Here is a 13,112-nt window from a genome sequence, read left to right as displayed (position 1 = left end):
ACACTATCATCTAGTTTTTATTTGTTGTGATTGTCAAAAAGTAAATATAAACTTAATTTTCACCTTTATAAATGTTTATATTTTATATTTTTTGCATACTTTATATATTTTTTATTATATTTGTAATAAAAATGACATTTTCGATTTGAAAGAAATGTCATCAGTAGTTGGCAGAAAAAAACTACATATAATCATAAATGTTAAACTCTAAAGCTTATTCATTCATTCATTCATTCATTCATTTTCTTTTCGGATTAGTCCCTTTATTAATCTGGGGTCACCACAGCAGAATAAACCAACTTATACAGCATATGTTCTATGCTATGGATGCCCTTCCAGCTGCAACCCATTACTGGGAAACATCCATACACACTCATTCAGACTCATACACTACGGCCAATTTAGCCAACCCAATTCACCTGTACCGCATGTCTTTGGACTTGTGGGGGAAACCAGAGCACCCGGAGGAAACCCACGCGAACACGGGGAGAACAAGCAAACTCCACACAGAAACGTCAACTGACCCAGCCGAGGCTCAAACCAGCGACCTTCTTGCTGTGAAGTGATCGTGCTACTCACTGTGACACCGTGACACCCCTCTAAAGCTTATAATAAAATCAAAATAAAACTAGGGGATAGGAACTAATTCAAGTATCTCACTGATAATAAAATAACTCAAAATGCTTAGGATTGCCTGTCAGTCTACTTAATAATTTTTAAAAGATTATTCATTTTATTTTACTACTTTGTTTTGGTAAAAAACCACGCTAAATTTAGGAGTTTACCCAAAAACTGAAAATTCTCTCATAATTTACTCAAACATCACTTGTTCCAAATCTGTTTGAGTTTCTTACTTCTAAAAAAAGCCGGAAACCGGTAACCATTGACTTCATCTCAAATACATTGCAAGAATCAGATGCTTTGTTTCCAGTGAAGAGATACTTGTTCATGCTTTTATAAGCAGCAGGGTGGATTACTGTAACAACCTCCTCACTGGCCTTCCCAAAAAGATAGTCAGACAATTACAGCTCATCCAGAACGCTGCTGCCAGGATTCTGACCAGAACCAGGAAATCAGAGCACATCACATCGGTCCTCAGGTCTTTAAACTGGCTCCCAGTTACATTCAGAATAGAGTTTAAAGTATTATTATTACTTGTCTATAAATTACTAAATGGCCTAGGACCTCAATACATTACAGATATGCTCACTGAATACAAACCTAACAGATCACTCAGACCTCTAGGATGAAATAAACTAGAAATTCAAAGAGTTCAGTCAAAGCAGGGTAAATCAGCTTTCATACTACGCACCTCGCTGCTGGAATGCAGAAAGGATCAGATGTGCTCCAACATTTAGGCATATTCAAATCAAGACTGAAAACACATCTGTTTAGCTGTGCCTTTACTGAATGAGCACTGTGCTACGTCCGACAGATTGCACTATTATGTTTTTCTCTCCTCTTTCATTCTTTTATAACACATTTTATCTGTTTTTATGTTTTTTTAATCATTTTTATTATTTGATTTTATTTTTCTTGTACTTGCTTCTTTTGTTCCTGTTTACGTAAAGCACTTTGAATTATGAATATAAATAAACCTGCCTTGCTTTGCCTTCAATAGTATTTATTTTCCTAATATTAGTGTCATGGTTTAGCTTTCTTCAAAATCTTTTTGTGTGTGTATGTGTGTGTGTGTTCAACAAAATATATATAAAAAATAATAATACTGATTTGGAACCACTTGAGGCTGAGTAAATAAATAGTCAAATTTCATTTTTGAGGGAACTATCCCTTTAAATCCTGTTTTCTTACCACTGAGGGAAAAGTCCACACTGGAAGCACCGAATATAATGCTATCTTTGGAGTAGATGGCCACTTCACGGTCAGCTCGCAGATCATACAGACGACACTGAAACGACATGAAAGTTCACAGTTCACATGAGACTGACTCACAATGCCTCATTGATCATTTGGATCATGACTAACAGGTTACATGATTTGATTTGTAGACACGTTGCCTGGACCTTGACCAAGCATATAACAACAGCTAAACTAAATACACTCACATATGCTAATGCTCTCTCACACAGTCGGTCAACTGAATGTCTCTCAATCTATTTAACAGTATTACAAGATCATCAAGTGATCAAAAGATCAATTAAGACTAATTACCAAGTCATTCATTTCAGGATTATTAATCAGTGGACACAAGACAACACCGTTCGCATTATTGATTGTGACTCTTCTGGTAATCCTTTTTAATCATTGACTGTAATTTTGAAATAATCTGCTGTGTTGCAATGTAGATGGACTTACCGTGGCATCATCAGATCCAGAGGCAAAAGCATCTCCACTGGGGTAATACCTGCATTCAAACACAAAGTTAACATTTCTGTAGACATCTCAAATATTTAATCTGTGTTCCAATACAGAGGCTGCATCCGTCAATGGCTAGATTTATAGATTTAAATAGATTTTGAAACAAAGGCTGTCCAATTTTGAAGGCATCTGCAAATACAGCTGTTAAATGCAGTTTTTTAGCTTCTAGGATATGAGAAATAACTCTGCACATCACTGATGTCAGGATTATTATTTTTTAAATAAAATGTTGGATTACACTTTTAACACATGTACTGTTGGGGATGTTTTCATCCACTTTGGGATGATTTTGAGTCTTAATTTGGTCATAAGTTATTCTCCATTTTAGCTAGCGGAATGATTTTTGGAGACAAATCTTATTTTGAGATATTTTATAACTCAATGATACACTCTGGCAAATTTACTACCCTTTTGTTATGTTAGGGATGAAAACATCCACTGAATTAAACTGCTGTAAAAATGCATCCGATTAATATTTTTCTTCTTTTGCATAAATCTGTTAATCAACCTCAGTCCTGATCAAAACTACTAAATTGCTTAGAAAATTACAGGATTTTAACTCTTTAATTGACAAATTCAGAAGCGATGACATATAAAATGACGTATTTTCAATATGAAAAGTAATTGTGGACTGGATTTTTTTTAACCTTTTATCAATGTCAAGACGTGTGAAGCAACATTGCCTTTGATGCATTGTTTCTGATTGATTTTCATTTATTCTCCCTAATTTACTGTTGCTGACTGGTTTTGCCCCATTGACTTCCATTATAACCTCTTTTATTTTCAAAACCATGACACCATATAATCATGGATTTTTAATTGTTGGTAATTTTCCCCGTTGAAATAGGTCAAATTTGTAATTTTTATTGTTGATCATCAGTTGCCACCATTAACCCTTTTGATAAGCCTGTGCAAAAAAAAAAAAAAAAAAAAAAAAAGCTTAGCTACTGAATTTTATATGGAGCATACCAGTAAATTAAAGTGTGTGTGTATGTGTGTCTGAGTGTGTGAGAGTGACCTTTATGCATTTACCTCGATGCGTCTGAGAACATCAAAATATGCATCTCAGCTCTCAGAACTACATGGAGTAAATAAAAACAAAGGCTGTGTATTTATGCACCATCAGACGAGGTTACAAGAGAAGTCAGAGGGCAAAAACAGCCTTTCTCCAGAAGAAAAAATATTATCAGACATAGTGTGAAAATTTCCTTGCTCTGTTAAACATCATTTGGGAAATATTTAAAAAAGAAAAAAAATCAAAGTGGGTTGAAGTCAGAATTATTGGCCCCCCTGAATTATTAGACCGCTTGTTTATTTTTTCCCCAATTTCTGTTTAATGGAGAGCAGATTTTCTTTCACACATTTCTAAACATAATAGTTTTGATAACTCATCTCTAATATTTTGTTATTGTTTTATCTTTGCCATGATGAAAGTAAATAATATTTTACTAGATATTTTTCAAGACATTTCTATACAACTTAAAGTCACATTTAAAGGCTTAACTAGGTAAATTAGGTTAACTAGGTAGGTAAGGGGTAACTAGGCAAGTTCTTGTATAATGATGGTTTGTTCTGTAGATTATTGAAAAAATATATAGCTTAAAGGGCCTAATAATCTTGACCTTAAAATGGTGTTTAAAAAAATCAAAAACTGCTTTTATTGTAGCCGAAATAAAACAAATAAGACTTTTTCCAGAAGAAAAAAATATTATCAGACATACTGTGAAAATTTCCTGGCTCTGTTAAACATCATAACGAAAATATTTTATATACATATTATATATATTACCAAAAATCATTAGAGTAGTCAAGATGATGTTTCATAAATACATGATGTAATTTTATTACCATAAATACAGTAAATCACAACTTTTGTTTACCAATTTTTTATTTATTTTGAAAAAAATTTGTAAAGCTCACTGCTAAGCACTTCATTTGGACAACTTTAAAGGTGTTTTTCTCACTATTTTGATATTTTGAGGTTATTTTGATAACCTCAGATTCCAGATTTCCAAAAAGTTGTATCCAAATATTGTCCTATAAAACACGGTATTAATGGAAAACTTATTTATTCAGCGTTCAGGTAATGTATAAATCACAATTTAAAAAAAAAATCTGTATTGATCTATATTATGCTAGTACTGGGTTAGACCTCATTTTGCTTTTAGCGCTGCCTTGATTCTTTGTGGTGCTAGAAACATTTATTGGAGATTTTGGTTCATACTGAATGAAAGTGTCTCAGAAATCTATGATGATGCAAACCTCCGGTTTATGCACATCTCAAAGTTAGACTATGATGTGGTGACAGTGGAGGACTGTGAATTTTTGCACCAACCTGCGCAAGGTAATCTGTGAAGAAAAAAAAAAAAAAAACTCAGACTAGACTGTCTGGCAGCAGCAACCTTTAAAGGGTCTTCAAGAAATTCAGCAGATCGTCTTGACTACATCAACATGCCAAAATGCAAGTTGCTGATAAAGCTGTAAATCGACCATGATGAACATTTTTAGAGATGTTTTTGGACTGTAAAAATAAAAAACCTGTTACAAACATTATTGCTGCTCATCAATGGCAGCTGTGGCAGTTGCTAAGCGACAAGAGCAATCTTCTCATTAATAACATCCGATCTGACCTTTGCATGCTTCACAACCTCTGAATTGGGACACAGACATGATTATACATGCACTACTCTTAATTTTAACTTTTCAATAAGCAGGTTTGGATATAATTTAGCTTTAAAAGCTGCTAAAATGCACAAGTGCAAGCATATAAAGGCACAAAATGCCCATTACAACCATCCGAAGTATGAAGTATGGTCATTCTAGCATGACATTGTCACCCTGCTGACTATGAAAAGGACTATTTAGAAATAGTTTAAAACTCTACAATAGTCCTACTGCATAAAAGCAATGATCAATACATTTAATTAATATTAAATATATTTTTCATATCATATACTTTTTTGATTAGGTATTATTTGTGTGTACTGTTACTGAAAAATATATATATAAATACAATTTTTGATAACTGTTTCGGTTATTTTTATTTAAGATATTAGCCTAATTAGAATATTAATTTCCTTAAACATTTGTTTTTAATACATATTTTATTTAGTTCAATGCAAAATGTATTTTTATGAACTACGCTGCACAATAGTACCACACAGATCTAATATATTTTGTCAACGTTAGTTTTAATAACAGCTCATATAAGCTCAGTTCAAATAAAACTTAGATTATAACTTTAAAATACACAGCATTTGATTAAAATAAGCCAACAGAAAATGCTAAAATTAACACTAAAATCTTTAGCATTTAGTGTGTTAAAGATTAGGCATAAAGCTTTGTTTGTTGTTATTGTAGCAAACTAATGTTAACAAATGCAACCACAATATAAAGTGCTACCAGAAATATTTTACTGTATCTGCTGTGGAAGAAGTGACCTACACAGAACCTAGATGTAACCTCATATGAACACCTCCTGTATGAACTGAAATGGCAGCTGCGAGGGAAAACTCATCCTCTAACATCAGTTCCTGACCTCGGTGATGCTCTGAGTGGAACTGAATCCCTACAGACATGATGCAACATCTAGTGGAAATTTTTCCTAGACGAATAGAAGCCGTTACGATAGCAGAGAGAGTATAACTAATGAAAGTGTGTAGATGTTCACAATGGACTGAGATTTCCTAGTAACACTCCTTGTTTACTTTTGTATAAAACCAGGAAAAACCCTATACAATACAAATTTGCATAGTAAATAATAAAAAACACATTATAAATATACAGTATTCACATATGAGTGATCATTTTAAAATGCTCATTTAGTGCTAACATTCGATTCTTTATTATTGCTGCTCAATTAAAATTCATAATAGTGTTTCTCATTATCAATGTAAAAATTAATAATTAATTATTAATTATTTATGTGGAAGCAAAAAATGTTTGGTTAATAAAAAAAATGTAACCAACATAATTTATTTAATATATTTTAATTTGTAGTATATTATTTTTTCAACAAAAATATTTTGCAGCACAAGTATTTTTAACATTGTTAATATAAAGAAATGTTTCTTGGTCATTATCAGATGGATATTCCAGTTTTGCGCATAAGACGCATAAGAATTCTCACAAATCACCAAAACACATTTTTTGAGCTGTTGACAGTCATATATGTGTCCCAAGCTGCTAAAAACACTATTAGGACACATATATTTCACAAAAATAGTGAAAATTGGTTGTTGTATATTGAGCAAATTTGTTCTTCCGGTTTGAAACTAATTTTTGAAGCTGCATCACGGCAATCCTTGTGTGTATTCCAGCGTGTAGATTGGATGTCTGTACCAGCGAATAAAACATGAGGCATTTTATAGCCTGTTTCCACTCAGTGGTACGGTTTGGTACACTTTTATGGCTGTTTCCACTGTCAAAGGGTACCTAAAAGCAAACTGTACCCTACCACTTTTTGGTCACCCTTTGCAAAGGGTACCAACTGGCCCAAAGGGTACCAAAGGCGGAGCAAGACATGCAGCTGAACGCTATGATGCATCACATGCAGAAGCAGGAGAATGAAAGGAAGTTTTGTTTTAAAAAACAGCCGAGACATTACACTGTAATACTATATACATATAATAACAAGCCATAGTCGACCTGAGCTCAAACAAACCTTGTCGTTGTTTTGATGTTCAGCCACAAAGCCAAGAAGAACAAAATCAGCTGCGTCCTGTTGTTGGTTTACTAGCCCGTCTAAAGCGCGAGCGGTTTTATGTTCTCCAGAGAGCTCGTCACGAGTCTATATTTGAATTAACAGTGTTTTTGAGCTCATATTAATAACATGCGCCTTATCATTGAAGCGTTCTGATATCCGATCCTGTCAGAAGTGACTCTCTGTTGAGAGTGATGCGCAAAAAAACAAAGGAGAAACCGGGGAAAAAAACAGCAAATGATGCTTCTGCAACCTAAAACAAGAACAAACTGCCATGTTTAACTATTATCATCACCATATGGACTATTATGAACTCCGAATGACGGAATTACTTTCTAACAAGAGGATTACATGTGCTTCTGAAGATTAAAGACCATATGAGAGGTTTGCTCTGACTGTGGGGTATATTTCGAGTAGTTTTTGAACCCAAATGAGGCCTAAATGTATGCTGTGTGTAGTTTTTCTGTAATTGGTAACATATCGGAGACTGTAAGGGGCTGTATGTGTTCATATACGTTGCATTTATTTATTTTATATAATTGCAGATGTTACAGTAGGCTATTTCGCACTGTCATTGATCTGCAGTAATAATCAAATCAAGTTCATAGAAAGGTTAGTAATAAACATTTATACACAAAGTATTTTAGTGAATAAAGCATCTGTTTTGTGAGAAGTGCTTCTCATATGATATGTGAAGTGAACAACCCTAATGGCTTTACTGTGAAATTTCCTCTTTTAATAATTTTGTTGTCTGAAACTTTCTGTCGTACATCACGCCCACCAAAAGGGTAACTTTTTGGCAGTGGAAACGAAAGCATGATAAAGGTGACCCGTACCGACCCGTACCATACACTACTGTACCTCTCAATGGAAAGTCATTTGAAAAACTTGGTTTCATTCATTTGACTTGGTTCAAACCAATCAGCGCACTCTATTGTGTATGAGGTGCAACTTCATTAATATGCATGATAGCTTTGGTGGAATTGGAAGAAGAATTGTTTGGAGACAATGGGTCAAGTGTTGTGTTTATAAATCTCGGTAACTTGAGTAACAAAATTTAACCTACAAAGCTAGGAAGGATGAAGGAACCACCAAGGAACCCATTTGTCAACAAATCAGGTGAATCCAGCATGTCTGTTAAAGAAGAAGATCAACTGCAGGGGTGGCAAATGATGGTGGCCTTAGGGGCCGTTCACATGTCGCATATTTTCTGCACACAAGCTTGTTAGGCATGAGCATGCATATTGGTATAACGCACTCATGCCTTCCAGGCACACGCAGTTGAAAACATCTTAATAACTTTTCAGAATGCAGCGAGCGCACTGTGAGTCACGTGACAAGACTTGACAGATTATCTTCATAGTTTGTATGGAATATACAAATTTCACTAGACTAATTATATCAGCCAAACACAAAACACCCAAGCACTGCAGCACTTTAAAATTTTCTCCATAAATATAACTTGTATAATAGTTGCAGCAATGTTTTATCAGCTTGTCATTCTCTGAGAAAACGGTTGATGGTCGCCTAGCAATCTACGTACACCAACTCTACACCTACTGTGTGACCGGAAGTTGCTGAGACCTTAATTTCAGCACGATGATGTTTTTCCAATTTAAACAGATTATTGCATTGGGGGGCACACCGACTTTAAGAATCTACTGAACAGTGTGAAAACGTCAGCAGGTAATAGGGTTTATTTTAATTACATTACAGTAGATGTATTAAGAACATCTGATGTCTCTCATTTGTTTCCACAATAAAGTAACCCTGATCAGAATTGAAAATAAATGATTCAATGAGGGGAAAAGCACACTTAACTTTGATCTAAAAGTACCATTAAAACAACACATAATAATGTGTTTTTTAGAATGAGGCTGTATTTTACTCACTTTACACTGTTGATGTCAGAATCATGGGTCTCAAAAGACTGAACGTTCTGTCCCGAACGCATGTCCCACACATTAGCCTTCTTATCACAGCCCTGGAACACACACACATACACACACATAGCACTTCAGAGACCAGCAGAACAACACTCACACTCAACACAATGAATCTCAGGAGACTCCTGGCCTAAAAATAGCTGCACAAAACCAATTCTGACTGAACAACATCCTAACATGTAAATGAACACTCATGACATATAATTTTGACATGTAAACTAATAACAAGTTTTATACTTTGATGTGTAAAAATATCTAGTGCTTTCTTTCACAAGTACAAACTGACATTAAGCAGATATTTTAGCTCGCTTTCAGTTGTATTGACAGAGCGATGTGTTTAAGTGAGGTGAGATGTGTGTGTAAACAGGTGAATTAGTGTGTAGACGGTGTTTACTGACCCCTGACACAAAGGTGCTTCCCGTCTCAGAGGGTGCGAGGTCAAGAGAGAGAACATCAGCCGAGTGACCATGGAAACTCTGCAGCAACTGCCCACTCTCGACATCCCATAATGCACATGTCCCATCACCACTAGATGTCAGAATCTGAAACACACAAATAGACAAAAAGCAGAGGTCATGATCTCAAAAGAGGACAAAAATTGCCTAAAATTACTTAAGTTGTATATTATAAAAAGGCAGTTTAACCTAATCAGAAGAATAACCAAATATAGATTCCTGTGTTTAGTGCTTGGTTTATGCACAAATTATGTTTTTATATATACATTATATATATACATATTTATAGAGGATATATTATGATTTACACACTTCTGCAGATCATTTGAAAGTTTCCCTAATGCTTTGCAGTAACACAATACATGAGTGATGGTGTTAAAGAAATAAATAGCACCCTCTAGTGTAGGTTTTGATCGTTACAATTAACTCACTGCTACAAACGCATACATGGTTGTTGTTGTTGTTTTTTTTATATCTTACACAAAGTACCTAGTTCAGTCTTTATTTATTGATTGATTGATTGTTGGACTGATTTATAAATCTATCTATATATTTTATATTTATTTAAAGATGAAAAATAATCTTCTATCAATCAGTTTTGAAGTAGAATCCCCTCAGAGATCATAGCAACAGGAAGTCGGGAAACTTTCACTTTTTATTAATAGATTTAATGAATCCCCTTTGCCTTGACGTAACAAAATCTTTCACTTCTTCTTTTTTCATCTTTATTGTCATGGACTGAAACAAACTAAGAAAGAGGAACAATCCATGATCATGATGAGAAAGAGAAACCTCAACATTTTCCTCAGAACACACTCAAAAATACAAAAACCCAAGAGAAAAGTGTGGTCAGTATTTTTAGAAGGATATTTCCTGTAATGATGCTCACAGAACAGTGAAATATACAGTTCATAAGACAAAATGGTAATAAAAATGCAGCTTGAAATCATGCATGTCATTTTAAAAAGGTCAAGAGGGGGGATTTCAGAGCAGGGGATTGCTGTGATATTTGCTTTGAGAAATGTGTTTTTTACATAAACACTAGCTGCTCGCTACATAATTAATTGCCATAGACCCACTGATTAAAGCTAAATTAATAAATTGTCGATTGATACACTTAGCATTTCAACATGTACTGTATAGACCATGCTTGTACACCTTATACACTGTACTGTATACATCTTAACTTCATTATTAAAAATGTTTAGTAAGATGGTTTTATTACATCCTAAACATATTTATAATTAAACAAATCTCTAACCCTATTTATAAAACCTTTACCTGAATATAAACCTTTACTTTGAAAAAGTGATTAACTCATCAAGGGCTAGGTTTGGTTTCCCAAATGAAACTACGGTCTTCGACTGTGGCAGATTACATATAAAGAGTTCAGATGCAAAAAGCTCTAAATGCCGTCTGAAATGTTCTCCTTAAATGAGCATTATTTCAGCCTCCTTTGTTTTTGTGCAGTTATTTCACTTGAAAGTCAATAAAAATAACATATTAGTAAAATTACTGAGCCTTTATAGGAGTCGGAGAAAAATTATAATTTTAGAAGAAAATATTAAAGGGCTTTTAGTGGTTTTTGCATCTATACTCTTCATATTTACATGCATATACAGTACATACACACTATATCAGAACTTTTGTTATAGTATTCTATAGGTCATTCATTCACATCTTGAATGTGTCATCTTTCATATATATATATATATATATATATATATATATATATATATATATATATATATATATATATATATATGAGCAATATCACACGAGTAGCAGTGCGATATGGCTGTATTTCGGCAGTTTTGGGAGGCGTGCGATGGCACGAGGCTGCAGGCCCCACCAGTGCCGATATACAGCCATATCGCACTGCTACGAGTGTGATATTGCGTTTATACAACAGTTTGACGGCATAATTGTGTATATAAAAACAAAATTAAACACAGAAAGTTTCAAAAACCCTTTTGTATGTGGAATTACTTTCTTCCACACTGGATTCAAATCATAAGCTGACAGTTAAAATTCATATCAATTTTATGCATTGTTCACACATGAAGCCGTAAACTCCATGCGTTTTGGTTAAATCAAAAGGCCCATGTAAAAAAATTGGCAGATCCTGTCCAGAGAATAAATTTTATGCAAAAGCAAAAATAATTATATGAAATTAAAAAAACTATTTTTAAACCAATTTAGTAAGATTTATGCTAATAAAAGCAACATAACTACATTGTCAAGCGGTTTTAAGCACTTTATACAATCTCGTAGCACATTTCAAACCCTGAAAACACTAGATTAGGATCTGAATGCACTTTCAAAGATGTTCAGCATCCATACAAACCCACATTTTTAAATCTGGGTGTTCACAAGCATAACTACACTACACAAAAACTGCACACTCACCTGCATGTCAGATTTGGTGAAGCTGCAGGAAGACAAATAGTTGGTGTGCATGGCCACTGATTTCTTCTTAGATGCCAGGTTTTCATTTTTATCCAAAGAAAGAGGATAGACGGAGCATTTATTATCCAAACCGCTAAATTAAAAAGACAGAGAGATTTCAACATCGTATAAACAGAACAGGATACATTTACTCTGTCTATACATGTACATTTCATTATAATCTCAGAGCAGCACTTTAAGTTGATTTTAATTATAAAGGAAAGACAGGACACTGGGCTCCTACAAAATATAGTAGATTATATAATACGTTTTTATAGTGTGCACATCATATACCAGCTTTTTGATTTTTTAAATTATTACAGGATAAAAACTCTTGGGATATTTACCCACAAGCCACAGCACAGCCAGAGGGGGCATAAGCGCAAGCCATGACCCAGGTACAGGGCATAGTGACCGCATGCTCCTGTAGACAGAAATCATTTACATTTTAAAGGTCACACAAGGCAGATTGGTTTAGAAAATACCCCCAAAAAATTGTTAACAATCATGGTGATTGAGTGCAAAACATAAAGAATCAGAAAGACAGAGATTGAGACTAAACATGACTAAAACCTGACAATTAAACTTAAAGGGACAGTTCGCCCAAAAAAAACATTTACTCATACTCAAGAGGTACTAAACTGTTGTGAATTCCTTTCTTCTGTTGAACACAAAACAAAAAATTCAGAACAATGTCAAAATGAAAAAAAAATATATATAAAAGACTTAATTTTAGCAATGTTTAGTAATTCCTTCTATTTTTTATATTTTCATACATTCCTCATCTCTTGTTTTGTGCTCAATAGAGGTAAACAAAAATGCTTTAATAAGTGAAGGATAATTAAATGATGGAAGCCTTTTTTGGTGAACTATGGCTGTATTATTTGTTTACCAATTATAATTATTTACAGCTAAGACACTAGATTTGGAAACTTGCAGCAATTTGTGTATTTTTTCTAAAACTCACAATGCACAATCATGGTGTCTACATACGTATAATAACTATGCGTTAAAATGATAATCTTTTTCTGTAGAGCAACTTTTAAATACTTTATATTATTGGTTTTACACTTTAAATAAACATATATAATTTATAATATCATATATGTAATATGACCATGATATATGTTTCTATATAAAGAGTTCAGATGCAAAAACCTCCATCTGAAAAAGTGACATCTG

The 13,112-nt window shown here is 33.8% G+C and overlaps 1 protein-coding gene and 1 long non-coding RNA gene across 4 annotated transcripts in view; one reads left to right on the top strand and one right to left on the bottom strand.

Annotated features, from left to right (window-relative positions):
* Nucleotides 1-13,112, top strand: part of LOC147839797 (uncharacterized) — a 516,604-nt gene that overhangs the window by 288,096 nt on the left and 215,396 nt on the right. The gene's annotated exons all lie outside the window — the stretch shown is intronic.
* Nucleotides 1-13,112, bottom strand: part of gnb5b (guanine nucleotide binding protein (G protein), beta 5b) — a 36,115-nt gene that overhangs the window by 10,258 nt on the left and 12,745 nt on the right. For all 3 annotated transcript variants that reach the window (NM_200746.1, XM_087291757.1, XM_087291758.1), the window contains 6 exon segments: nt 1,813-1,909; nt 2,317-2,365; nt 8,974-9,065; nt 9,426-9,569; nt 11,892-12,024; nt 12,278-12,354. In NM_200746.1, the coding sequence (NP_957040.1) occupies nt 1,813-1,909; nt 2,317-2,365; nt 8,974-9,065; nt 9,426-9,569; nt 11,892-12,024; nt 12,278-12,354 (592 nt within the window).

Source organism: Danio rerio, chromosome 18 (assembly GCF_052040795.2).
Source record: "Danio rerio strain M-AB ecotype USA chromosome 18, GRCz13ab, whole genome shotgun sequence".
NCBI lineage: Eukaryota > Metazoa > Chordata > Actinopteri > Cypriniformes > Danionidae > Danio > Danio rerio.
Note: the sequence above shows the minus strand (reverse complement) of the source record. Positions and strands in the feature narration are given on the sequence as shown.